The 21216-nt window shown below is 36.2% G+C and overlaps 1 protein-coding gene across 4 annotated transcripts in view; it reads right to left on the reverse strand.

Annotated features, from left to right (window-relative positions):
• Window positions 1-21216, reverse strand: part of clip1a (CAP-GLY domain containing linker protein 1a) — a 74130-nt gene that overhangs the window by 48576 nt on the left and 4338 nt on the right. For all 4 annotated transcript variants that reach the window (XM_056458775.1, XM_056458771.1, XM_056458773.1 and 1 more), the window contains exons 2-7: window positions 15583-15814; window positions 12828-13327; window positions 10031-10155; window positions 9599-9833; window positions 8732-8929; window positions 1180-1283 (exon numbers count right to left, since the gene is read on the reverse strand). In XM_056458775.1, the coding sequence (XP_056314750.1) occupies window positions 1180-1283; window positions 8732-8929; window positions 9599-9833; window positions 10031-10155; window positions 12828-13327; window positions 15583-15673 (1253 nt within the window). In that variant the 5' untranslated portion in view covers window positions 15674-15814. The remainder of the gene's footprint in view (window positions 1-1179; window positions 1284-8731; window positions 8930-9598; window positions 9834-10030; window positions 10156-12827; window positions 13328-15582; window positions 15815-21216) is intronic.

A 21216-nucleotide genomic window follows, 5' to 3' on the forward strand; every position in this document is an offset into this window, starting at 1 on the left:
GAAAAAAATGAAGAATAAAAGGAAGAAAAGAAAGAAAAAGAAAAAACTAAAGAAAAAAGAATTGTAAAAAAAGTAAAAGAAAAGGAACAAAAAGAATGAAAGAACGAAAAGAAAAAACAAAGAGAAAAACAAAAGAAAGAAAAAAATATGAAAAAAAGAAAACAAAAAGAAAAAAGTAACAAATGAAGTAAAAAAAAGAAAGAAAGAAAGAAAGAAATTGAAAAAAATAAAATCAAAGAAAGAACAAAAAAAGAGAAAGAAAAAAACAACAAAAAGAATGAAAAAACAAAAACAAATGAAAGAAAATAACTAAAAAAAGAGAAAGAGAAAAATAACAAAAAAAGAATAAAAATTAAAAAATTAAAAGAGAACAAAAAGAATGAACAAAGAAAAAACAAATGAAAGAAAATAACAAAAAAAGAAAAAAGAAAGAGAAAAGAACAAAAAAGAATTTAAAAAAATTACAAAAATGAAGAAAAAAAAGAAAGAGAAGAACAAAAAGAAAATGAAAAGAAAGAAACAAAAAACAAAGAAAGAAAAAAGAATAAAAAAAATGAAAGAAAGAAAAAAGGAACAAAAAGAAACAAAAGAATTAAAAATAGAAAAAAAGAGAAAAAACAAGAATAAGAAAGAAACAAAAGAAAAAAGCTAAAAAATTAAGAAAAAAGAGAGAAAGAAAGAAACAAAGAAACAAAAGAAAAAGAAAAAAAACAATTGAAATAAAAGAAAAAAGAAAAACAAAGAATGAAAAGAAAAATATTTTAGAAAAAAGGAACAAGAAAGAAAAGAATGAAAGAACAAAAAGAAAAAAAAAGAAAGAACAGTACAGAAAACTAAAGAAAGAAAGAAAGAAAGAAAGAAAAAATTAAAGTAAAGAAAGAACAAACCGGTCAAAAATTTAATTACTGCCAAGTAAACTAAATAGTCAAAAAATAATTTTCCATAAAAACGTAACTCTTTCGTCATGTACTCATCAACTATGTTTACATCCACTTACTTTTATATGCATTTTGCATTATTGCATAAAGAAATGCTTGACGGAAACAGCAAGTGCTCGCATAAAAATATTGAAGTCTAAAGTCGTCTGTATGCAAACTCAACATTACAGAAATGATTTCTAATTGATTTGATGAGGTTTTAATCAGGATTAGATTTGAAGTGGATGAGACGATACTCCACCTCTTCTCCTCCTCCAGCTGGTTGAGCAGCTCAACCTTCTCTCTGTCTGCTGCCTCCACCAACGCTCGCAGCTGGTCCATTTTGTCGTTGACCTCCGACACATACTGCACGAACAAAACAATACAACACAACTACATTTAATAGAAAATAATGCATGTTGTATCAGTGATATGCAGAGCTGTATTAACAATTAACCACATTTATTTTATTATACATACACACACACACATACACATACATACATATACATTATATGTGTATGTGTATTTATATATATATATATGCGATTTTTGCCAAGTAATTTTGAGAGCATCTTAACTAAAATCTTAAAATACAATAAAAAATAACTTTCAAATAATAAGTTTGGTAAACAAAGCAAATCTTTCACATGGTATATCTTCTAAAAGACGGTCAATATTACATTACAATCTGTATTGTAAATAAATCATATAAACTTTTGCATATTATCCAAAAATATTACTGAAATTAATATAAAAACTGAATAAATGCATATTTACACACATAAATAAAAAGACTCAATAAATAAAGAAAGAAAGAAAGAAAGAAAGAAAGAAAGAAAGAAAGAAAGAAAGAAAGAAAGAAAGAAAGAAAGAAAAAGAAAGAAAAAGACAGAAAGAAAAAGAAAGAAAAAGACAGAAAGAAAAAGAAAGAAAGAAAGAAAGAAAAAGAAAGAAAGAAAGAAAGAAAGAAAGAAAGAAAGAAAGAAAGAAAGAAAGAAAGAAAGAAAGAAAGAAAGAAAGAAAGAAAGAAAGAAAGAAAGAAAGAAAGAAAGAAAGAAAGAAAGAAAGAAAGAAAGAAAGAAAGAAAAGAAAAGAAAAGAAAAGAAAGAAGGAAAGAAAATTCCCAAAAATAAATGTAACAAAATTAACAAATATAAAACAATTACAAATAAATGATCTGAGGTTCAACATAGTCATATCAAAGCAGTTAGTAAATCAGCATACTATCATCTTAAAAACATTGCAAGAATTAGATGCTTTGTTTCCAGTGAAGCCTTAGAGAAACAGCAGCAGGGTGGATTACTGTAACGGCCTCCTCACTGGCCTTCCCAAAAAGACAGTCAGACAGTTGCAGCTCATCCAGAACGCTGCGGCCAGAATTCTGACCAGAACCAGGAAATCAGAGCACATCACACCTGTCCTCAGGTCTTTACACTGGCTCCCAGTTACATTCAGAATAGATTTTAAAGTATTATCACTGGTCTATAAATCACTAAATGGCCTAGGACCTCAATACATTACAGATATGCTCACTGAATACAAACCTAACAGATCACTCAGATCTTTAGGATCAAATAGATTAGAAATTCCAAGAGTTCAGTCAAAGCAGGGTGAATCGGCTTTCAGCTACTACGCCCCTCGCTGCTGGAACCAGCTTCCAGAAATGATCAGATGTGCTCCAACATTAGGCACATTCAAATCAAGACTGAAAACACATCTGTTTAGCTGTGCCTTTACTGAATGAGCACTGTGCTACGTCCGACAGATCGAACTACTATGTTTTTCTCTTCTTTTTAACTCTTTTATAACACATTTTATCAGCTTTTATTTTATTTTATTTTTATTCTGTTTGTTTTTATTTCTCTTATAATTGTTTCTTTTATTCCTGTTTATGTAAAGCACTTTGAATTGCCACTGTGTATGAAATGTGCTATATAAATAAACTTGCCCTGCCTTGCCTTGCCTAGCCTTTGAAAGTAGCATACCCTTCGACGTACCCTGATGCACGCCTCAAAAAAAAAAAAAACTACACATCCCAACGTCCCAAGTCCAGGCCACTGCCACACTGCACATAATGGCTTGATGCAGCTGCCTGTGAAGGCTTACCTAGAAACATGCATACCTAGTTTGTTTAGATGACTCTTAAATTAGACTTCAAGTGCACTGGAAGGTTACCAAATGGGCAGAATGTATGTTACCCAACACGCTTCAGCTTGCCTGTATTTGCACCACCTGAACTCAAAACGCAGTGCTGTAATTGGGCCGTTCAGTACAGGGACCCAGAGTGTGTTCAACCTACTTTTGTAACCAACCCTCGTAACCTAATGGAGGGAATGAAGATGTGGTGTCCTTCATATCACAGGGGTTAGGTAAAAGTAGGAGGCTGAGGGTCTTGTCCAATCATGCTTTTATCTTCCATCAAATAAAATACCTCAGATCGATCGCTCCACAGGAAATATGCATTTAATAAATGCTCCGCTGTTAGTATTATTTCACAAAACCTCTGTCAACATTTTGAATAAAAGTCATTAGATTAAAGATTTTTCCTTTCATGACAATGAATCTTTTTCAATAGCACTGGCAAAACTACCACATACTTTTAAGGCCATCGAGACACTTTTTGCCCATTTTTAAACAACATTTTCAAGCTTTAAAGAGTTTAATTAAAGTGTATGATAAAATAATAAATTTAAGAATAAATTTAGCCTTTTATTTACATATTTTACACTATTTTTCTTATTTGCTCTTCTCTAACATTTTATTTTACGCTTGATCTTAAACTGAATTTTACAAAAAAGACAGGTACACAGTCAGTAAGAAAATAAGACAAATGACTTCACTTCACTTGGATTCAAGTCAGGTGATTGGCTGGACTATTCAAGCAGCTTGATCTTCTTTCTCTGAAAGAATTTGAGAGTTTCATTGGCTGTGTTTTGGATCATTGTCTTGCTCAAATGTCCACTCTGGATTCATCTTCATCATCCTGCTAATGTAGATGTTGGAAGCAGCTAATATTCATTTACACTGATGAAGGGCAGAGGGTTGCTGAAGAACTGCTGAGAGATTTCAGCTGCTGTCTGGGCTTTCACTGCCTTTCTACACCTCCCTTTCTTCATGTGTTCAATGCTTTGTCACTGCATCATTTTATTGTATTACACATAACTGAATTTGTAAACTAATTAGTTTAGTTTTGTATACATATCTGGATTTCTTTGGTTGTAACCAACATCCGGGGAAAACTTCAAGTAAACGACACCTTTAGGAATGTGTTTTCTGAGAAATTGGTGACGTGTTCAATACGTATTTTCCCCGCTGTATCTTATTTTGTGTTCAACAGAGAAAAAGATACTCTGAGATTTGAAACAAGGGGAGTAAATGATTGAAATGATTTTCAATTTTGGTATCCTTTTAAACCCTTGGCACATGAAATTAAATCATTCCCTCAATATGGAATCACTTAACCCTGTCATAAAGATGTTGTTACTTCAACATTACCACACGTTAACATGTTGTGGCCATAACAATGTGACAGTAATATTGCAGGTTAAAATGACTCAGTCCCCGCCCTGACTGCAAGGCAAAGCAACCACTATAAACACACTACACACAACTAAAAGAAAAAGTGTCAAGCAGAAGTAACATGGAGAGGAAGTGAGGCTTTAATTAGAACCACAGTGCCCGAGCACAGATATTTCCTCTACATTAGTTCATCACAGTTCTGTATGACAACAGAAAGCTCAAGGCTAGAATATTTTTAAAAGCCAAATGTTACAACATTAATAAAAGAAAATCTCTATATAGCAGTGACTTATAAACTGTGCTGCAGAACATATGAAGAGTTCAGATGCAAAACCCTCTAAATCCATCAGACCTCTTTTCTTGTAAATGAGCATTTTCTATCAGGCTTCTCTGATTAGGTTCAGAAGTTTCATTTTATAGATGATGAAAAGGTTATTAGCTAGTAAATAATACCTTTTTTTCCTCAAAAAATGTCACTTTAGGCAATTCTTTGTTTTTTAACAAGGTAGATTTTCCATTTGCGTCAAAACCAAGTAAATCCACTTGTGCTTTTTTTGCAGAAACCTCTAAATCCTCCTATTGGGACAAGACAGTGTAATTACTTGAAAAATCACTAAAGTTGCAATTACAAATTATTGTACTAAACATAACACACATTACAAAAACCACCTACGGTTAAAAATACATCTGGCAAGTAAGTGGCGGTTCATTCCGGAAGAAAAAAAGCAGGAGAAAAATGAATGAATGAAATCGGTCAAGTGCATTAAATCAATAACATTAAAACTGACATTAATAAAATCTTAACAATCGTCATTTCTGATCATTGGGATTTAGATTTAATGCAAGTAGAGCAATGTAAACACTGCAAACATTGTAAGCTAAGCTTGGTAGATTCAATTAATGTAGTGTAAAACCTTATAAAACATCAATATCTGTGCATAGTCCATTAATATAAAAAGCTTATCAGATATATAGGTATTATGAAGTAATACACAAATAATATATAGTTTTATAAATTATATTTATCTTGTAAAAATAGCTTAAGGTAGCTAATAAAACACAAGGTAGGCCAACTGGGCATAAAGGAATGTCTCTCAGATAATTTTAGAGGCTGTCATTCATTCATCCTCACCATACTTAAGGTCTTGGTCTCTTGTTTATCCTCACAGCATCCATGTGGGATAAAAGAACGGCATCTTCACTCTGTCTTTCATGAAACGCAGTTGCCGTTAAATGCATAGTAAATCGGACTCATTCAATGTAGCGTCGTGTGCAAAAATCGTTGTGAATGCGTGCTACACTTCTGACTGTACATTGTGTTTTCTTTTTCTTACACTGTAAAAAAATGCAGGGTTCCACACAATTCATTCATGTTGTCCCAACACAAATTGATCAAGTTAACTTAACACTTAACAAATTTATGTGGATTGAACATAAAAAAAATAAGTTGTCCCAATGAAATCTCAAAAATTGTGTCGTTTCAGCTCATTTTAAATAAGTAGTCTGAACGAGCAAAACAAAATATTTTTTTGAGAGTATTATGCACAGAGTTTTGAGGTAAGGGACGATTTCACTTGCCATTCACTGACAGTCGGACAGGCTCATCCAGTTCATCAAACTGAGTCTAATAAAATCGAACTCAAAAGGAGAATAAAATGCTCTCCATAAAAGCCGGCGTATCAGCGCGCTGCTACATTGAAAACATATGATTCTAATCACGCCTTCTGATTGGTTCTCGGGATATAGCGGCTTTTGCTGTCAAAGGCAAGTGGTGTTTAGAGGCTTTTGCCAACAAACTGTTATTTCTGAATGTGCTGACGTTGTGATTTAGATAATTTGAAGCAAATCTATTTGTTGATGGTGTGGTACGTGCCTAAAGCATTCACTCAATGTCATTATCTCATTTTGGCAGAAGTGGCATTTAGCGGCTTTTGCATCTGAACTTCATATATTAGCCTCTGTTTTATACACTGTCTGTATCTATTGTTACCCAAAGTTACCACAAACTGTTAAGACTGTGCCTTGAAGATCGCATGAAATTAAAATAGTGTTTTAGATGTTAGTATCAGTATTATTAGTTTAACAATTGTTAGTCTATAAGCTAGTGTGCTCCAAAACAGTGACAGCATTCACGTTTAGAATTTATAAAACTGATACAAAAACATGTGAAGCTTGCAGTTTGTCACTTTCGCCTAAATGGATCATCGATTTTATCACGGTCACCTCACACAACAGTTTCTCATCAAATCACATCCAATCAAATGCTCTCCAGTATCTGACAAGCCCCGCCCCCTACAAGACGCTTCTCATTTGATGCGCTTGAGCTCAACCACTCTCACTGGCAGAGCGCTAATAAAACAAAACACTATTGGCTGTTTTTTTAAAAAGGGGAATAGCTACACTCTGAGATTACGTCAAACATCAAATAAAAATTCACATTTAAAAGCACCTAAGAACATTTCACCAGGAGGGAATCAGTGTTACTTTTAACTTTTAGATTAGACCAGACTGTGTTTTATGTAACTGGCTTATGCAAGAAAAAATTAATTAGATGACTAACCTGTAAGACCAGTCTAATTGCTTTATGCAAGCAGCCACTGATTATAACTGTTCCTTGCTTTTTTTGGAGTGTATTTCTTTATTTGTGAAAAATACGATCATGGTATTGAGCACACATGCAAGATTTCCCCATCTAAAATATAAATATATGAATTACACTGTTTTTGATCAAGTTCACGGTCTATTTTATAATCATTTAATATACATTCATTGATTTTCCTTCTGCCCCTGATTTATCAGGGGTTGCCACAGTGGAATGAACAGTCAACTTCTCTGGCATGTTTCAAGCATAGACTGTAAAAGATATGGACGTAGTGACGTCACCCATAGGTTTCCGAACAGCGCAAAAGAAGCTACAAGTGGGCGTGGCCAAACGGCACCATTTTGTTTGCATGTCATTGCTTCAACCGGGGGTAACCAAATAAGGGCAAAGAGGTGGAGCATGAGCGGAGCTACAGATGCCTGCTAGCATTTTGCATAGACAGGATTTTCTTTGGGAGAAACGCTTAATACTTCATTACCTGCGACTCGTTTGTGTTCTGACCACATGTGCTTGGTTGTGTATACTATGTCAATAAAGTGTTTAGACTTTAAAAAAACACTATTGTAATACACTGAGCCACCAAGCATTGTTCTTATGATGTTTTTCTTCAGGAGGAAAATATGAATTACTTCCAAATACATGAAATATAGTCTGTGTTAGTAAATGCAAGGCTAATGATGAAATCCAGACATAACCAAGCGGCAACCTCCCGCTCTCCCTCGTGAAGCAAATACGGAGATAACTGAAACTACAATTCAACGAAATTTCGCTGGTCCTGGCTACATAAGAGCAGATTTCTATTGACCCCACTGTTAGAATGGCCAAATTTACAACAGAAAAAAAGGTGTTTACAGTCTGGTACAAAGAACGATTTTGGTTCATATAGTTAATATTACCCTTCATGACAACTGTGAGGGGGTGATTTTATTTGTATCTCATCCGTTTCCTTTATATAAGGTTATATTACCTCTGCATAATTAAGGGCGTGGCCAATTGAGTAACAGCTAGGTCTCGCTGGTCACAATCACTTCATCTCAGATGATTCCGGCTGATTAGCCGCTGAACTCGACATATACGTTGTATTTTTGTGTTGTTTTATGTGGCTTAACACAGTTTCCTCTTGGAATCATTTCTTACAATTAGTGTACAACCAAGCACATGTGGTCAGAACACAAACGAGTCGAAGGTAATGAAGTATTAAGCGTTTCTCCCATAGGAAAGCCCATCTAAGCAAAATGCTAGCATGCGTCTGTAGCTCCGCTCACTCTCCACCTCTTTGCCCTTGTTTGGTATCCCCTGGTTGGTTTGATGATGCGCGAACAAAATGGTGACAGTTGGCCACGCCTAATGGTAGCTTCTTTTGGGTTCTTTAGAAACCTATGGGTGACGTAACGGATACTACGTCCATATCTTTTACAGTCTATGGGCATAACACTGCGTGACAACATTTCAGATGACTGCTCTATAGCTAATCAATCTGTCAGATTCTGGATTACAGCACACCCTTTTAAAAAGACACATATAAATGTCTTGAAGCATCATGACTGTCTGATTAGTTATAGAAAACTAAAAGCAAACTTTCTTTACAATGTGCCTGCATTACCACCTCAGCTGTGCATTATTCTTCTAGAACTCGACAGTCTATTGTAACTTTTTTCTTTCTCAATTAAATAAAAATTAAAATCCTGACCTGCTCCTGGCCTTCTCTTAGTAGTGTAAGCTCCTGCTCCACTTCGCCCACATGGTTTGTTGCCTTGGCAACCTCGGCTCTCTCCAGGTCCCGCTCTGCCAGGAGCTGCTCGATGTGCTGCTGTTTCTCCTTCAAGGCCTCCTGAAGTGCTGTGGTGCCCGAGATCTTCCTCGAATACCTCGTGGACGTCTCTGTCAGCTTCAGAGAGAAACTCATTTAGGATCTTCAAAACTACACACAAATACACCGCACTGGCTGATTTTACTAGTACAACATATGTTCAGTAATATGATAATCGGCTTTTCAGACATGACCTTTACTCAAAAAGTTAACTTAGATGCACATTACTGTTAGATTTCTTTTCCAAAAGTGAAATGTTTACAGAGTTATCATGCGTGTAAAATTCACACAATCTTAAGAACTGTTATGGTGCGTTCACATCAGACGCGGATGAATGACTGGGTGTATGATAGGGCTCAAAATGTTCAACAGTCTAATTACACTTGATTAGTGGGATATTCTCACATGATTTACTCACATAAGGCCCGTCCGGTGTGAACGCCCAATAAGACTTCAAAAGAAGCCTTACATGTCAACTCAACCCAAAGGAGTATGATGAAATATTTGACCCCACTATCCAGATCTGACATATTCACTGAAAACAAGTTTAACATTTAGTCTATTTGAACAAGATACAAAAGCCGTTAGCAAACACGCCTTTGTTCAACACAGGCTCATATCAAATGCATACTTCTGCCTACGTTTTTGTGAAACCACAAAGACATACGTCAACATACGTTCGAAGACCCATATAACCTGGAATCCAGACATAACAAATAACCAAAAAATATGTATGTGAGGACTCACCAGTCCTGTACGGCTTGGCTTGCAACTAGCAGAGGAGGCTACAGAGCTCATGGAGCTGATGGAGGAGGCACTCGGGCTGCGCTTCAGTCCTGACGGGGTGGCGGCGGTGGTGGTGGTGGTCGTCGTCTTCCGCGCCGTGGTTTTTGCCTTTGCTGGGGTAGTGGAGGGAAAACCTATACGGGTCACCTTGTGCACTGGTGCAAAGAGACCATACTTGGGCTGACACTGGAAATACCTGAACATAAACAAATGCATTCATGTATAATCCGTGCATTAAACTATAAGCACTGCTAGTGTTTTTCGGCCAACGAAAAAAGTTCGCTGGGAGCGCTTGAGTTGGCTGACGAAAAATGAAACGTCTCTGTCTATGAACAATGGGGTATACATGCACAATTCACCTTTAGATTATGATGTAAGAACAGGACACAATACCTGGTTCCAGCCACAGCTCCATCGTTCTTTCCCAAGGGCTCATCCAGCTCAACTCCACACCACTCACCCTTGGCAAAATCGGTTTCGCCTAAGAAACGCACCACGCCAGCTTTTGAGCCAGCAACCTATAATATAGATGTGTAGAGAAAAGAACTTAAGCAATATGTGATTGTCTTCTGAAATTAAATTACCAATCATTAAGAGAAACTTTTATTTCAGTATGTTAATGTACTTTCAACTGAAATGGAATATTGAGTAGGGGGCGGGGCTTTCTTTTTGTGGATCATTCCCTAATAGCAAATTAACAGTAAGAGGGGCGTGGTTTAGAATATTGTGGCTGGTCAAACTGACAGGACCACCACACCAAACGTAAAGCAAATGTTCAGACTTTGATTGAATATTACCGAATGGCAGTTCTTGTTTTCAGAAGGCTATAGGCTTTGGATTTTCGCAGGGATGTTTTTACTTTCACTTCAGGCACAAATGACTTGGAGAATGCGGTCTGTAAATTATAGACCTTCCAAACACTGCATGGAAATGTTTTAATAGACAATGCACTTTAAGACATGCCAAGTCCTAAAAACTACCCTTGTTTCAGGGGTGTCCAAACTAGCGCAAAGCAATTGGGATTAAAAGATCTGTTCAGCTCTCTGTGATCATCTGCACCTCAAGAAAGAGTTTAAAACGTTTTTAAAACAGTGTATGTTTGTAATAAAGTAAAAACAGTAAAATCGTTATGTAATTCATCATCACAGCCACATGGAAGGGTGTCCAAACTTGGTCCTGGAGGGTCGGTGTCCTGCTGAGTTTAGCTCCATTTTGCCTCAACACACCTGCCAGGAAGTGTCTAGTATACCTAGTAAGAGCTTGATTAGCGGGTTCAGGTGTGTTTAATTGGGTTTGGAGCTGAACTCTCCAGAACAGGGTTTGGACACCCCTGCCTTATTTGAATAATATATAATGAATATATTTGAATAACAATGTTATACAAAGTTGGTGCTCATCCTGCATCCTGTAGTTGGACCATTACTAGTCTCTAAATAAATAGTGAAACTATCTAACTAAAGTTTGTTAGTACCAATGGAAATAGAAAGGTTATCGTTTTGTATGGAATTCAGGTGGTAAAGAAAGCTCGTAGTAGTAGTCATGGTTGTGGCAGTAGTAGCAGCAGTAGTAGTTGTAATATTAGTAACTTCTGTAGTAGTAGTTGGTGTAGTACTTGTGATTTTTTATTGTTGTTGTTGTGAGTTATTATTGTTGTGAGCTGTTGTCCTTTCTTTTTACTGTCAGTATTACTATCATACATTACAAGCACTCCTTACCACTGTCTGCTTTCTTTTTGTTTTATTTATATCTATGATACTTGCTTCATTTATTGACTGTTATAGGGTATATGCCGAAGCGTGCTAATAGGACTTTTAATTTGCCAGTAACCTGCGTTAATCGTTTCCGGTGAATTGTATGCCAATGCAAAATCCGCGAGTTTAAGGTCTGTTTTCTTTAAAAATCAGCAACCTCCACTAGCTGAGTGATATCCGATGTAAAGTGGGTCTCGGATTGTACAAGTAGCACTGCATTAAATTACATTTTTCCACGCCATGTCTTAATAATATGAGCATTTATTTTACCCCAGTATATTCAATGGAGCTTTGGTGCTAGCCTGCCGATTCTGACGGGCGCGTGCGAGTAAACGGCTTTTTGTCTCTTTTTACGCTTGAATTACATTACAACATCGCTGCTGTAAAAGAAACCGTATAAAATAGAAAAAAACTCACAATAACAGGTCACCGGACGTTTATCAGAATGGGAACAACACTAGCTCAGCATATACCCTATTGTCCCTTATGCATGTAGTCTGATCTGTAAACCAAGCTACCCACACAAACGCACCTGCCAGTACCTGACTAAATTGTTGTTTTTGTTGGTTTCATTGTCTTTGTATACCTTTTTACATATTCTAATTAAAAAAAAAAGCTTCTTGGGATCTCAATTTAAATTCCCTTAGGCAACAGATTAAAATTTTCATTTGTTTCTCATGTTTTTGATCTGATTAATAATGGGAAGAGAGGACAAGTAGAACCAAAAGGGGACACTAAAGTTTACAGAAACTGTAAAGATATTGCCGAATTTAGTTATTGAACTGCTGCTGATAACATTAAGGCCCAATCCCAGTTCTATTTTAATTACGCCTACTCTTCCCCTTAGCCCTTAAAACAGAGAGTGAAGGGAAAGGGCTTCAAACATACGCCTAAGGAATGGGACAGCACTACAACACCAGCACACGTCATCATATATCGTCAAACGCTCAAATCATACCGAAGCCGGCTGCTGTAGTTGCATTATTTTTTTGGTATTTATCTTTAGGAAACCACCAAATGCAAGGATATTATCTTATCCTAATAATATAATAAGCTTGTAACTGTACTGTGTATTTACACCGTGGCCATATTCATCTACGTAAACACACGAAAACAACATTAACGTTAAAGCAGACACTGTAAAAAGCTCATTCCCAGAGACTAGGCTTTTGTGACAGGGTATTCGAGTGTTATGATGTGTGAAGGGTATTCGAGTGACAGATGTGAATGTAAGTTTTGGGATAATTATATATAGGAGTTATTATTATGGATTATAGATAGCCAAATTTAGGGGGCTAGGGCTAAGGGGTAGAATTGGGATTGGGCCTAAAAACAGCATTTATTGGCCAATATCAATATGGCGGCTGACATACTGAGCACCCCTAAAGCAATGAATGTTGAATTATCTGATGCACTAATGAAGATCAAATCACTCTCACCAGCACTCGATCGTTGATCTTCAGCTCCCGTTCACCTTTCTTGACAGAACCGCTCTCAGACAGATTGGACACCGACTCACTTTTGGACCGCACCAGATCTGAGGCGGGCGCTGCTGTTTTAGTAGGTGATGCTGGTTTTTTGGACGAAGCAGACACTGATGTGGTGGATGGGGTGGGTGACGCAGCACGGGATGGAGGAGCTGTTGTCGTACCGTCTGCTTCACCTTCTGTGCTTGAAAGCTTGGAGGGACGTGTGAAAATACCTCTTAATGCTTCACACTGAAAATAGCGCACGCCTGACACAGAGCCGTCATTTTTCCCGATCGGCTCATCCAGCACAATGCCAGCCCATTGCCCTGGAGCAAACTGCGTCTCTCCTAAAAACTGAACAACACCAGGTTTGTTGCCGTTCACCCAGACACGATCCCCAACTTTGAACTGCTCTCCTGCATCTGGGGCTTCAGCTGAGGATTTCTCACTTTGAGCTGCTTTAGAAGCACCTGTCATGGGGGAAAAGAAATATCTGTAAATAAAAACAGCCCTTGTTCATAATTAGAGATTGTCATGTTAGTAGCGGTGTTGCAAAAATGTGACTTTTAAAAATAATACACTTAGTACATTTACTTTTAAAGGGCACCTATTTTACCCCTTTTTCAAGATTTAAGATAAGCCTTTTGTGTCCCCAGAATTAGGGTTGGTTCGATAGACGATGCCATCGTCCATCGCCGATAGTCCAGCCTGATCTCACGAGAAAACGTAAGTATTTTACGTTTTGTCAGTTTAGTGGTTAATTCGTACGAATTCGAACGAGTTCAGTCGTACAAAATTGTACTATTTCAAAAAGGAGGCGTGGCACCTAACCCCGCCTCTAAACCCAACTGTCATTGGGGTATGAACAAATCGTACTAAATTGTACGAATTAGATCGTACGAATTCGTATGAATTAGCCACTAAATCAAAAAGTTACGAATTGCCGTGAGATTGTGTTGGATAGTCGATTGACATCACGACGCTGAGCAGGCGTCGGCGGTCCTCCGCCCCGCCCCCGTCGCAAACCCGCACGCGAAAAATACACACTTAGGCTCCGTTTACACTACGTCTTAGTTTTAAAATGCCATTTTGGAACGAAAATGATCCACATCCACACTGGCGTTTTATCAAGCATTTCTGAACATCCCTCCGTCCGCTGAAAACGTACATCACGTGACCACACACAGACACACACACACTGTCATGCGCTCATCTGAGCTCCAGAGAGCAGTGCACGTCGGACAGTTTATCAAGGATGTATCGCTGGATCGCATCTCACTATAGTTGTTAAACGTGATATTAAATTAAACTGTCTCTCTCTATCGACTCTTCAGTCTTTTGAATCTATCAGGTAACGCGTCACAGCGTCAGTGCACTGCTTCAATCTTTCACTTTCACGCTTGTACTTAAAAAACCCCAGATACTGTTGGTTGTGCACCTTTTTTACCAACCATGTTTGCCGACTATATTTGAGCTTTTATAAACATGCTCATACCAATCATTATAAAACTATGAGATAAGATGGAAGAATCTTAGTCTTTGTTATTCCAAGTCATGTTATTATGAGTGTGTTAATGTGAACAACGAGCCTGGTCCCCTCTCTTCGCTCTTTGTCAAAGTCTGGAGTCTGCTACGGCAAAAACGCAAGGCGCGCAAGGTGCATAAGCAGCGCGCAAAACCCTTGCAGTCGTTAGTAAACCATTCAAAAGAGGCGGCTCAAATGCATAAAGTGCGTTCGGTGTGATCAGCCCCTTACGTTGCAGTCAAAAACAGCAATACTTTCTTGGCATATTAGACATACTGCTTTCTGTCCGATATTGGTGAAGTAGTATTTTGTTGTCCATTCTTCCTTAAACACACGACATTCAGAGTAAATTTTTCTTTTTTTGCCCATCTCATTTTCAGTCACTAACGGTCGAGTGTATTTTAATATCCAAGAGAGTGTTCTAATTCTACTGGTTGCGCTAACTGTATCACGTGCAATACTGCCATCACATGGCGTTCACTTGTAATTGCAGCATTAATTTACTTTCTGAACCAAAACGTTACTCAGAAGCAGCATTTTAAAAACTCCCTCACGGGCTGGATGAAAGTGTTCAGTGGCCGTAGTTGGCCCACCTCTGCTTTAGATGTACCCATTATTAAAAAAGAAAAATCTAAAAAAAAAAAAATAGACCTTGTTTAGAATTCCAGACTACCATATTAGCAGCAGTGTTGCAAAATAATTGACTTTTAAAAGAAATACATTACAATTTTAAGTCCAATTGACTGTCGCTATATATTCAAATGAGATTTTGAAAAGGGGCAGGGCTAAAATGCATATGCATTAACATGGCAGCAGATTCAAAATGGCTGCTTCTCACTCAGGGCTGTTTATGCTAATGAGAGAGGTTGACTAATGGGTGGGGCTTTCCCCCTATGATGACACGTACAAAGGGAGAACGTCAATCAAATTGGTTTTGATTGAGTCAAAGTTTCTGATTGAGTCAAATTGTTTCAAATTGAGTCTTTATCAAGCGTGATGATAAAAAGTATAATACATTTTTTTTAAATTAGAAGCTGGTTATATTCACACACTGTTGCCACACAAATGTGTTTAAACCCCTTATAAATGTGATTTCTGCATAATAGACCCCCTTTAAAAACTGTGAGCTACTATTACCACTATAAATTTCACAATATTATTCTTATATATTGTACATCTAGTAAAACAAGAAGGTCTTACCAGCAGAAGGTGATGTCTTCGTGGGCCCAGCATTGGCGGGTCTACCAATTTTGCTGGGGGCTTTAAGTCCACTGGGCTTTGATGTGCTCATTGTTCCTCTAGAATCGCTGTCAGTCTATACTTGCACTTTTGCTCTCCAACAAACATTGACTGTCAAGGTTGGAGCAGCAGTGTTGAAACAAAAATTATATAAATAAAAATAAAGGAGGGATAAAGCTGTGCAGCGATGACTCTGGAGAAGAAAAAAGAGAGAGATGTAGATCACCAAACCTAAACTGGTAAGCATTTTGGTATATGACTGTGCTCATGCAACATAAACATTGTTTCATTCGTTTGTTGGGTAACACTTTAGTTTAAGTCACAATTAACAAACTATAAACCAACACTAGTAGCTTAATAACCTACTATTTAGCGGTTTATTAATAGTTAGTAAGGTAGAGGTTGGGTTTAGGTTTTGGGTAGTATTAGGAATGCAGAATAAGATCATACTTTATTACTATTAATGAACTGTTAGTAGTAGTAGTAGTAGTAAAACTTTATTGTCCTTGACAGGAAATTTGTTATGGGCATCGCCATATTGCTGCAGACATTCACTAAAAACAAGCATAAAAATAATACAAAATACAACAGCTACAAAATTTATAATGGTAATTAAGATAGACTCTTATTAAATAAACCCACTGATACAGGTACAAAGGATTTCTTATAACGGTTTAACCTACACTTTGGGACTCTATATCTTCTACCAGAGGGAAGCAGTTCGTAATGAGGAAACAAAAAATGAGTTGGATCGTTTACAATCCTTTCCACCTGATTGAGGACACAATTCTCATATAAAACTCGAGGATTAAAATATTCATCGTGCCCATCATGCTGTCTTCAAGAGATGCATCAACTAATAGGCAGGTAATAACCCAGTAGTTAATAGCATGAATTGTGACCTAAGCTAAAGTGTTACCATTTGTTGCTCTAGTAGCTGAAAGTGTAAAACCATATTTCAAAATGCACACATAAGCAATGTGTAATAGATGTGCTGACAAGTGTTTTCTGCTGTGTGACGGAGTTGTTAATGTATTCAGAATGCTTGAGTTTTTACAGCGAGTAGTCCTTTAAAATAAAGGCTATAACATACAGTTGAAGTCAGTATTATTAGCCCCCCTGTATATATTTTCCCCCATTTCTGTTTAACGGAAATATTTTTCAGCACATTTCTAAACATAATAGTTTTAATAACTCATCTCTAATAACTGATTTCTTTTATCTTTGCCATGATGACAGTAAACAATATTTGACTAGATATTTTTCAAGACACTAGTATTCAGCTTAAAGTGAAATTTAAAGGCTTAACTAGGTTAATTAGGCAAGTTAGGGTAATTAGGCAAGTCATTGTATAACAGTGGTTTGTTCTGTAGACCAGTGTTTCCCAACCCTGTTCCTGAAGGCACACCAACAGTACACATTTTAACCTCTCCCTAATCAAACGCACCTGAATCACCTCATCAGAACATTAGAAGAGACTCCAACACCTGAAGTTAATGGGTCAGAAAAGGGAGACATCCAAAATATGTACTGTTGGTGTGCCTCCAGGAACAGGGTTGGGAAACACTGCTGTAGACAGCTGGAAAAAATATTGGATGTCAAAATATGTTAGTCCACAATCAGAGGAAAGCTGGAGTGGGAATGTAGGTAATCACACACATATATTTTGGGAAGAAGTTACCGGCATTTTGGCAAGGGGTAAAGATTGAGACAATGGAAATTATGCAGTTAGATCTACCTGTTTTTCTTGCTCGAAGGAATACCCCAAGATGTATATAATAAAAACCAGAGATATTTACTACATATACTTTTACTAAGCGCAAGAAAGACTGTACCAATATATTGGATTAAGCCAGACCCTCCAACAATAGCACAATGGATAGAAAAACTTGAGTGAATATATAAAATGGAAGACATGACTGCTCAACTTCAATTGAAATTGGATATTTTTAAAGAGGGGCATCCATTATTATGTATCTGAACATGGCAACAGGACATAGTATTACAAGCTGTATTGAAATGTGTAAATGATGTACGTGTCTTTTTGTAATTTGTTTTTATTTACTGGTAGAGTTACTGTTTAGTTTAGTTTTTTAATTAACTGCTGCTGTCTCTGACTGTTTAGTTCTGTAAAATGCTTTAAATATATAAAAATAAAAGTAAAAAAAAAAAAGAAAGAAAATATTGCTTAAGCTAATAATATTGACCTTAAAATAGTTTTAAAAAATTTTTAAATAAAAACTGCTTTTATTCTAGCCGAAAAAACAAAACAAGCAAGAGTTTCTCCAGAAGAAAAAATATTATAGGAAATACTGTGGAAAAGTCCTTGCTCTGTTAAACATCATTTAGGAAATATTTATAAAAGAAAAAACATATTTTGACTTCAACTGTATAATTAAATGGTTATTTGGATTTAACCACTGAAAATAAAACTCATTCGATGAGCTTGTGCTGAAATAAAGCAATGATGCTTTGAGTCAGTTGTACTATTGTTTTGTGAGTCATTGACCAGCACTTTAGAGATCACGGTCTCCCACTTTAAACTGTAGCGCAGTCATCCAACTGGAGAATTAGCTTTCGTGCTTGACTTTGACAAGCATTAATGACACCAATTGAGTTAGTTAACGCCAACAAACAGATATTTAAAAATAAATCTGGGAAATTCAAGAAATGTGAACCAATTATTTTCTACTCTTTAACAAACTTTTTTTCATACATCATTATTGTAAAGATTTCAAATGGGCAAGAAGAAAAACTCAAATCATATTTTAGCTTCTTGTCAAATTAAAATGAGCTGAAAAATGAAATCATCTTTTTTTCATACCCAGTCCACATATAATGTAATATAATATAAAATCATTACACAATCTCAATACTCAACAGCAATATCGCATTACCACATATTTTCCCAGTCTCATGCAGTCCTAACTTGATCATTTTAACTGTTGTAGGCACTTATTTCACTTGACTAGCACTTTTTTTAGGGGTTTTCACCTTTATTGGGATAGGACAGTGGAGATTTTTACATATAGGAAAGCGTGGGGAGAGAGACAGGGGAAGGGTCGGCAAAGGACCCCAAGCTGGGAATCGAACCCGGGTTGCCGTGAGCTCCCCGGCACTATGTGTCGACGCATCAACCACAAGGCCACCGGCGCTGACTTGACTAGCACTTTTGAGCACTTTTTACACTCCATTTTGGACTATTCTCCTTCAACAACCCTAAAATAGTGGTTCTAATCGGTCCCCAACACATTTCTGTACTGGTCTGCACTATTTGCAGCACGTTTCTGTATTTGCATGTGTCGTGAGAATTTGTCTGTGCGCATTATCAAATTGATTACGTTTTCATGTTTTTCTATTTGCATGTGTTTTCTTAACTTCCAGTGAGTTTGGGCTCTCTCAGCCACCATACAAATGACCCGTTTTGGTTTCAAAACCCAGATTTTCATCTCATACTGAGAGCTCAATAAAAAAAGTTTCAGTCGCATGACCTTTTTTCCCACACAACTCCCATATTTCTTGGGGTGCAGGGGCCAAATAAATAGATTAGAGTAAAAGTTACTTGCAAACTAATTGGATTTGACCCTTAACAGAGACCAGAAACCCTTTTCTCTGATCTCAAATTAGCACAGAGCTTAATCCTACATTCACTAATCCTAATCCATCATACATGTACTGGCAAGAATCCACTAACGTGATTAATAAACTTGCTGGTATATTGGGAAGGACTGCAAATCTGTAAAAAAAAACGTGTTATACTGCGCATAAAAACCAATAATCAAACTTTAAAAGGTTTTAAACAAATCAAATGTTAAATTCTGTTTCAATTCTTCAGATATGTAGCATAATGAAACATGAAATGTGTTTTGCAAAAATAATAGTTTAGAGATTTATCATAGGTTCTCCACATACATGCATGTAGGGCTGTAACGGATCATGGTTGATCTGCGATTCATACAGATAACAACACAGTTCGGAACACATGATGTAGATTAGGCTAATGCATTTTTTTACTTGTAGATTAATCCTAAATTTGGAAAGATCACAGAGAGATCGCCTCTCGCGTATTTCAAATCACATGTATGAAAGCATTCAGGCTTTCCTGTAAGATATAATGATGACGGAAGAAATTGTGGTAAGTTCTTTAGGATGTGGTGGGCTTCTTAGGTTATTAAAGGTGTTTTCTGTCACTGTTTGTTTAGCCTACATTAATGCATTCAGTGTAAGCGGCATGATTAATCATTAAAAGATCGGGATCTCAACACCCACGCAACATTCAATTATAAATGATGGGGATTTGCATGTTTATTAATCCCTCGAATCGCTCCATTAAAATGTATGTTTGAAAAACACAAAAATCAAGAAAGAGATTCAGCCTTTAGTCTTTTGAGTTAGTTATGAAGTTACAAACGGTTTATAGCTTAGATAAAACCACTGATGTTTATGGTAAAGATTAAAATCAGCTATCACATTATTTAACCAATAGGTGGCCATCAAAAATACGCCACTGAATAATTCTTCAAAAATGACACTGTCAGCAATGAAACATGAAGTTTTATGACTGAATCACTGAATCATTAATTTAAGATGAGACTAAAAATAAATATGGGTTGTGCAAATTTTCTACATTTAGCGTTATCAGCAACAGTGATAGTAACAGTGAATTGCTCACAGTACTGAATATGTTACTATTTATTTTTTATTCAGCTGATTATTTCTTCATTTTATTATTTTTAATACAATTACAGCTTCTAAGTTGTTTGCTAAAACCATACTGTTTTTGTATAAAGAAAGCAAATTACATTTGTCTCCTACCTTTTTTGTCTGATCTGAAAAATGGTCCGATCCATGACTAAATAACCATAATGTTATCCCAACCGTTACACCACTACCTGTATGTACTAAGAAAATATGCAATATTGTTGTTAAGTATTGCAATAAGGCTATTTTATAGAATATAGAACCTATTAAATTAGATATTGTTCTGAGCTAAATAAATCTGAAAAAAAAAACAACAACAAAAAATGATTATAAAACACCACAAATTATTCAAAATTCGGATTCTTATTGGCTGTTGTTATTTCTCTCTCTTTTTTTTATCCCTCGATTAGTATTTATTTTCAGCTCTAGATAGTAAATGCTGCATCAGATTGGTCAGATTTGGATAAACAACATATAATAAAATTTATTAAATTACATTTAATCGCACTTCACTACAATATAAATATTGCATATACTATTATTCGCAATAATTTTCTAAATATTCTGCAATCCTATCATGTAGATTTCAGAAAAATAAACAGACAGTATTATGGTAATTCAGAAAATTTTGTGCACTCTATCAGTGCCCATATTTATATCTGTTTTAAGCATTGTTTTAACAATACAGCTCATATTATCATATACAAAATAGATTTAATATAAAAAGTATTGTTGATTTGACTGTACGTAGTGTTACACCAACACCGTTATGAAAATGAGTCAATGCTGAACTACATTAAGCCGAATAATAACATTACTGCCTTCTGCTGAGCTGCTGTTTCACAACTGATCAACTTTGCAACACAAGACAGCTATTGAATATTAATATTAAAT

The sequence above is a fragment of the Danio aesculapii genome, chromosome 5 (assembly GCF_903798145.1).
Source record: "Danio aesculapii chromosome 5, fDanAes4.1, whole genome shotgun sequence".
In the NCBI taxonomy this organism is placed as follows: domain Eukaryota; kingdom Metazoa; phylum Chordata; class Actinopteri; order Cypriniformes; family Danionidae; genus Danio; species Danio aesculapii.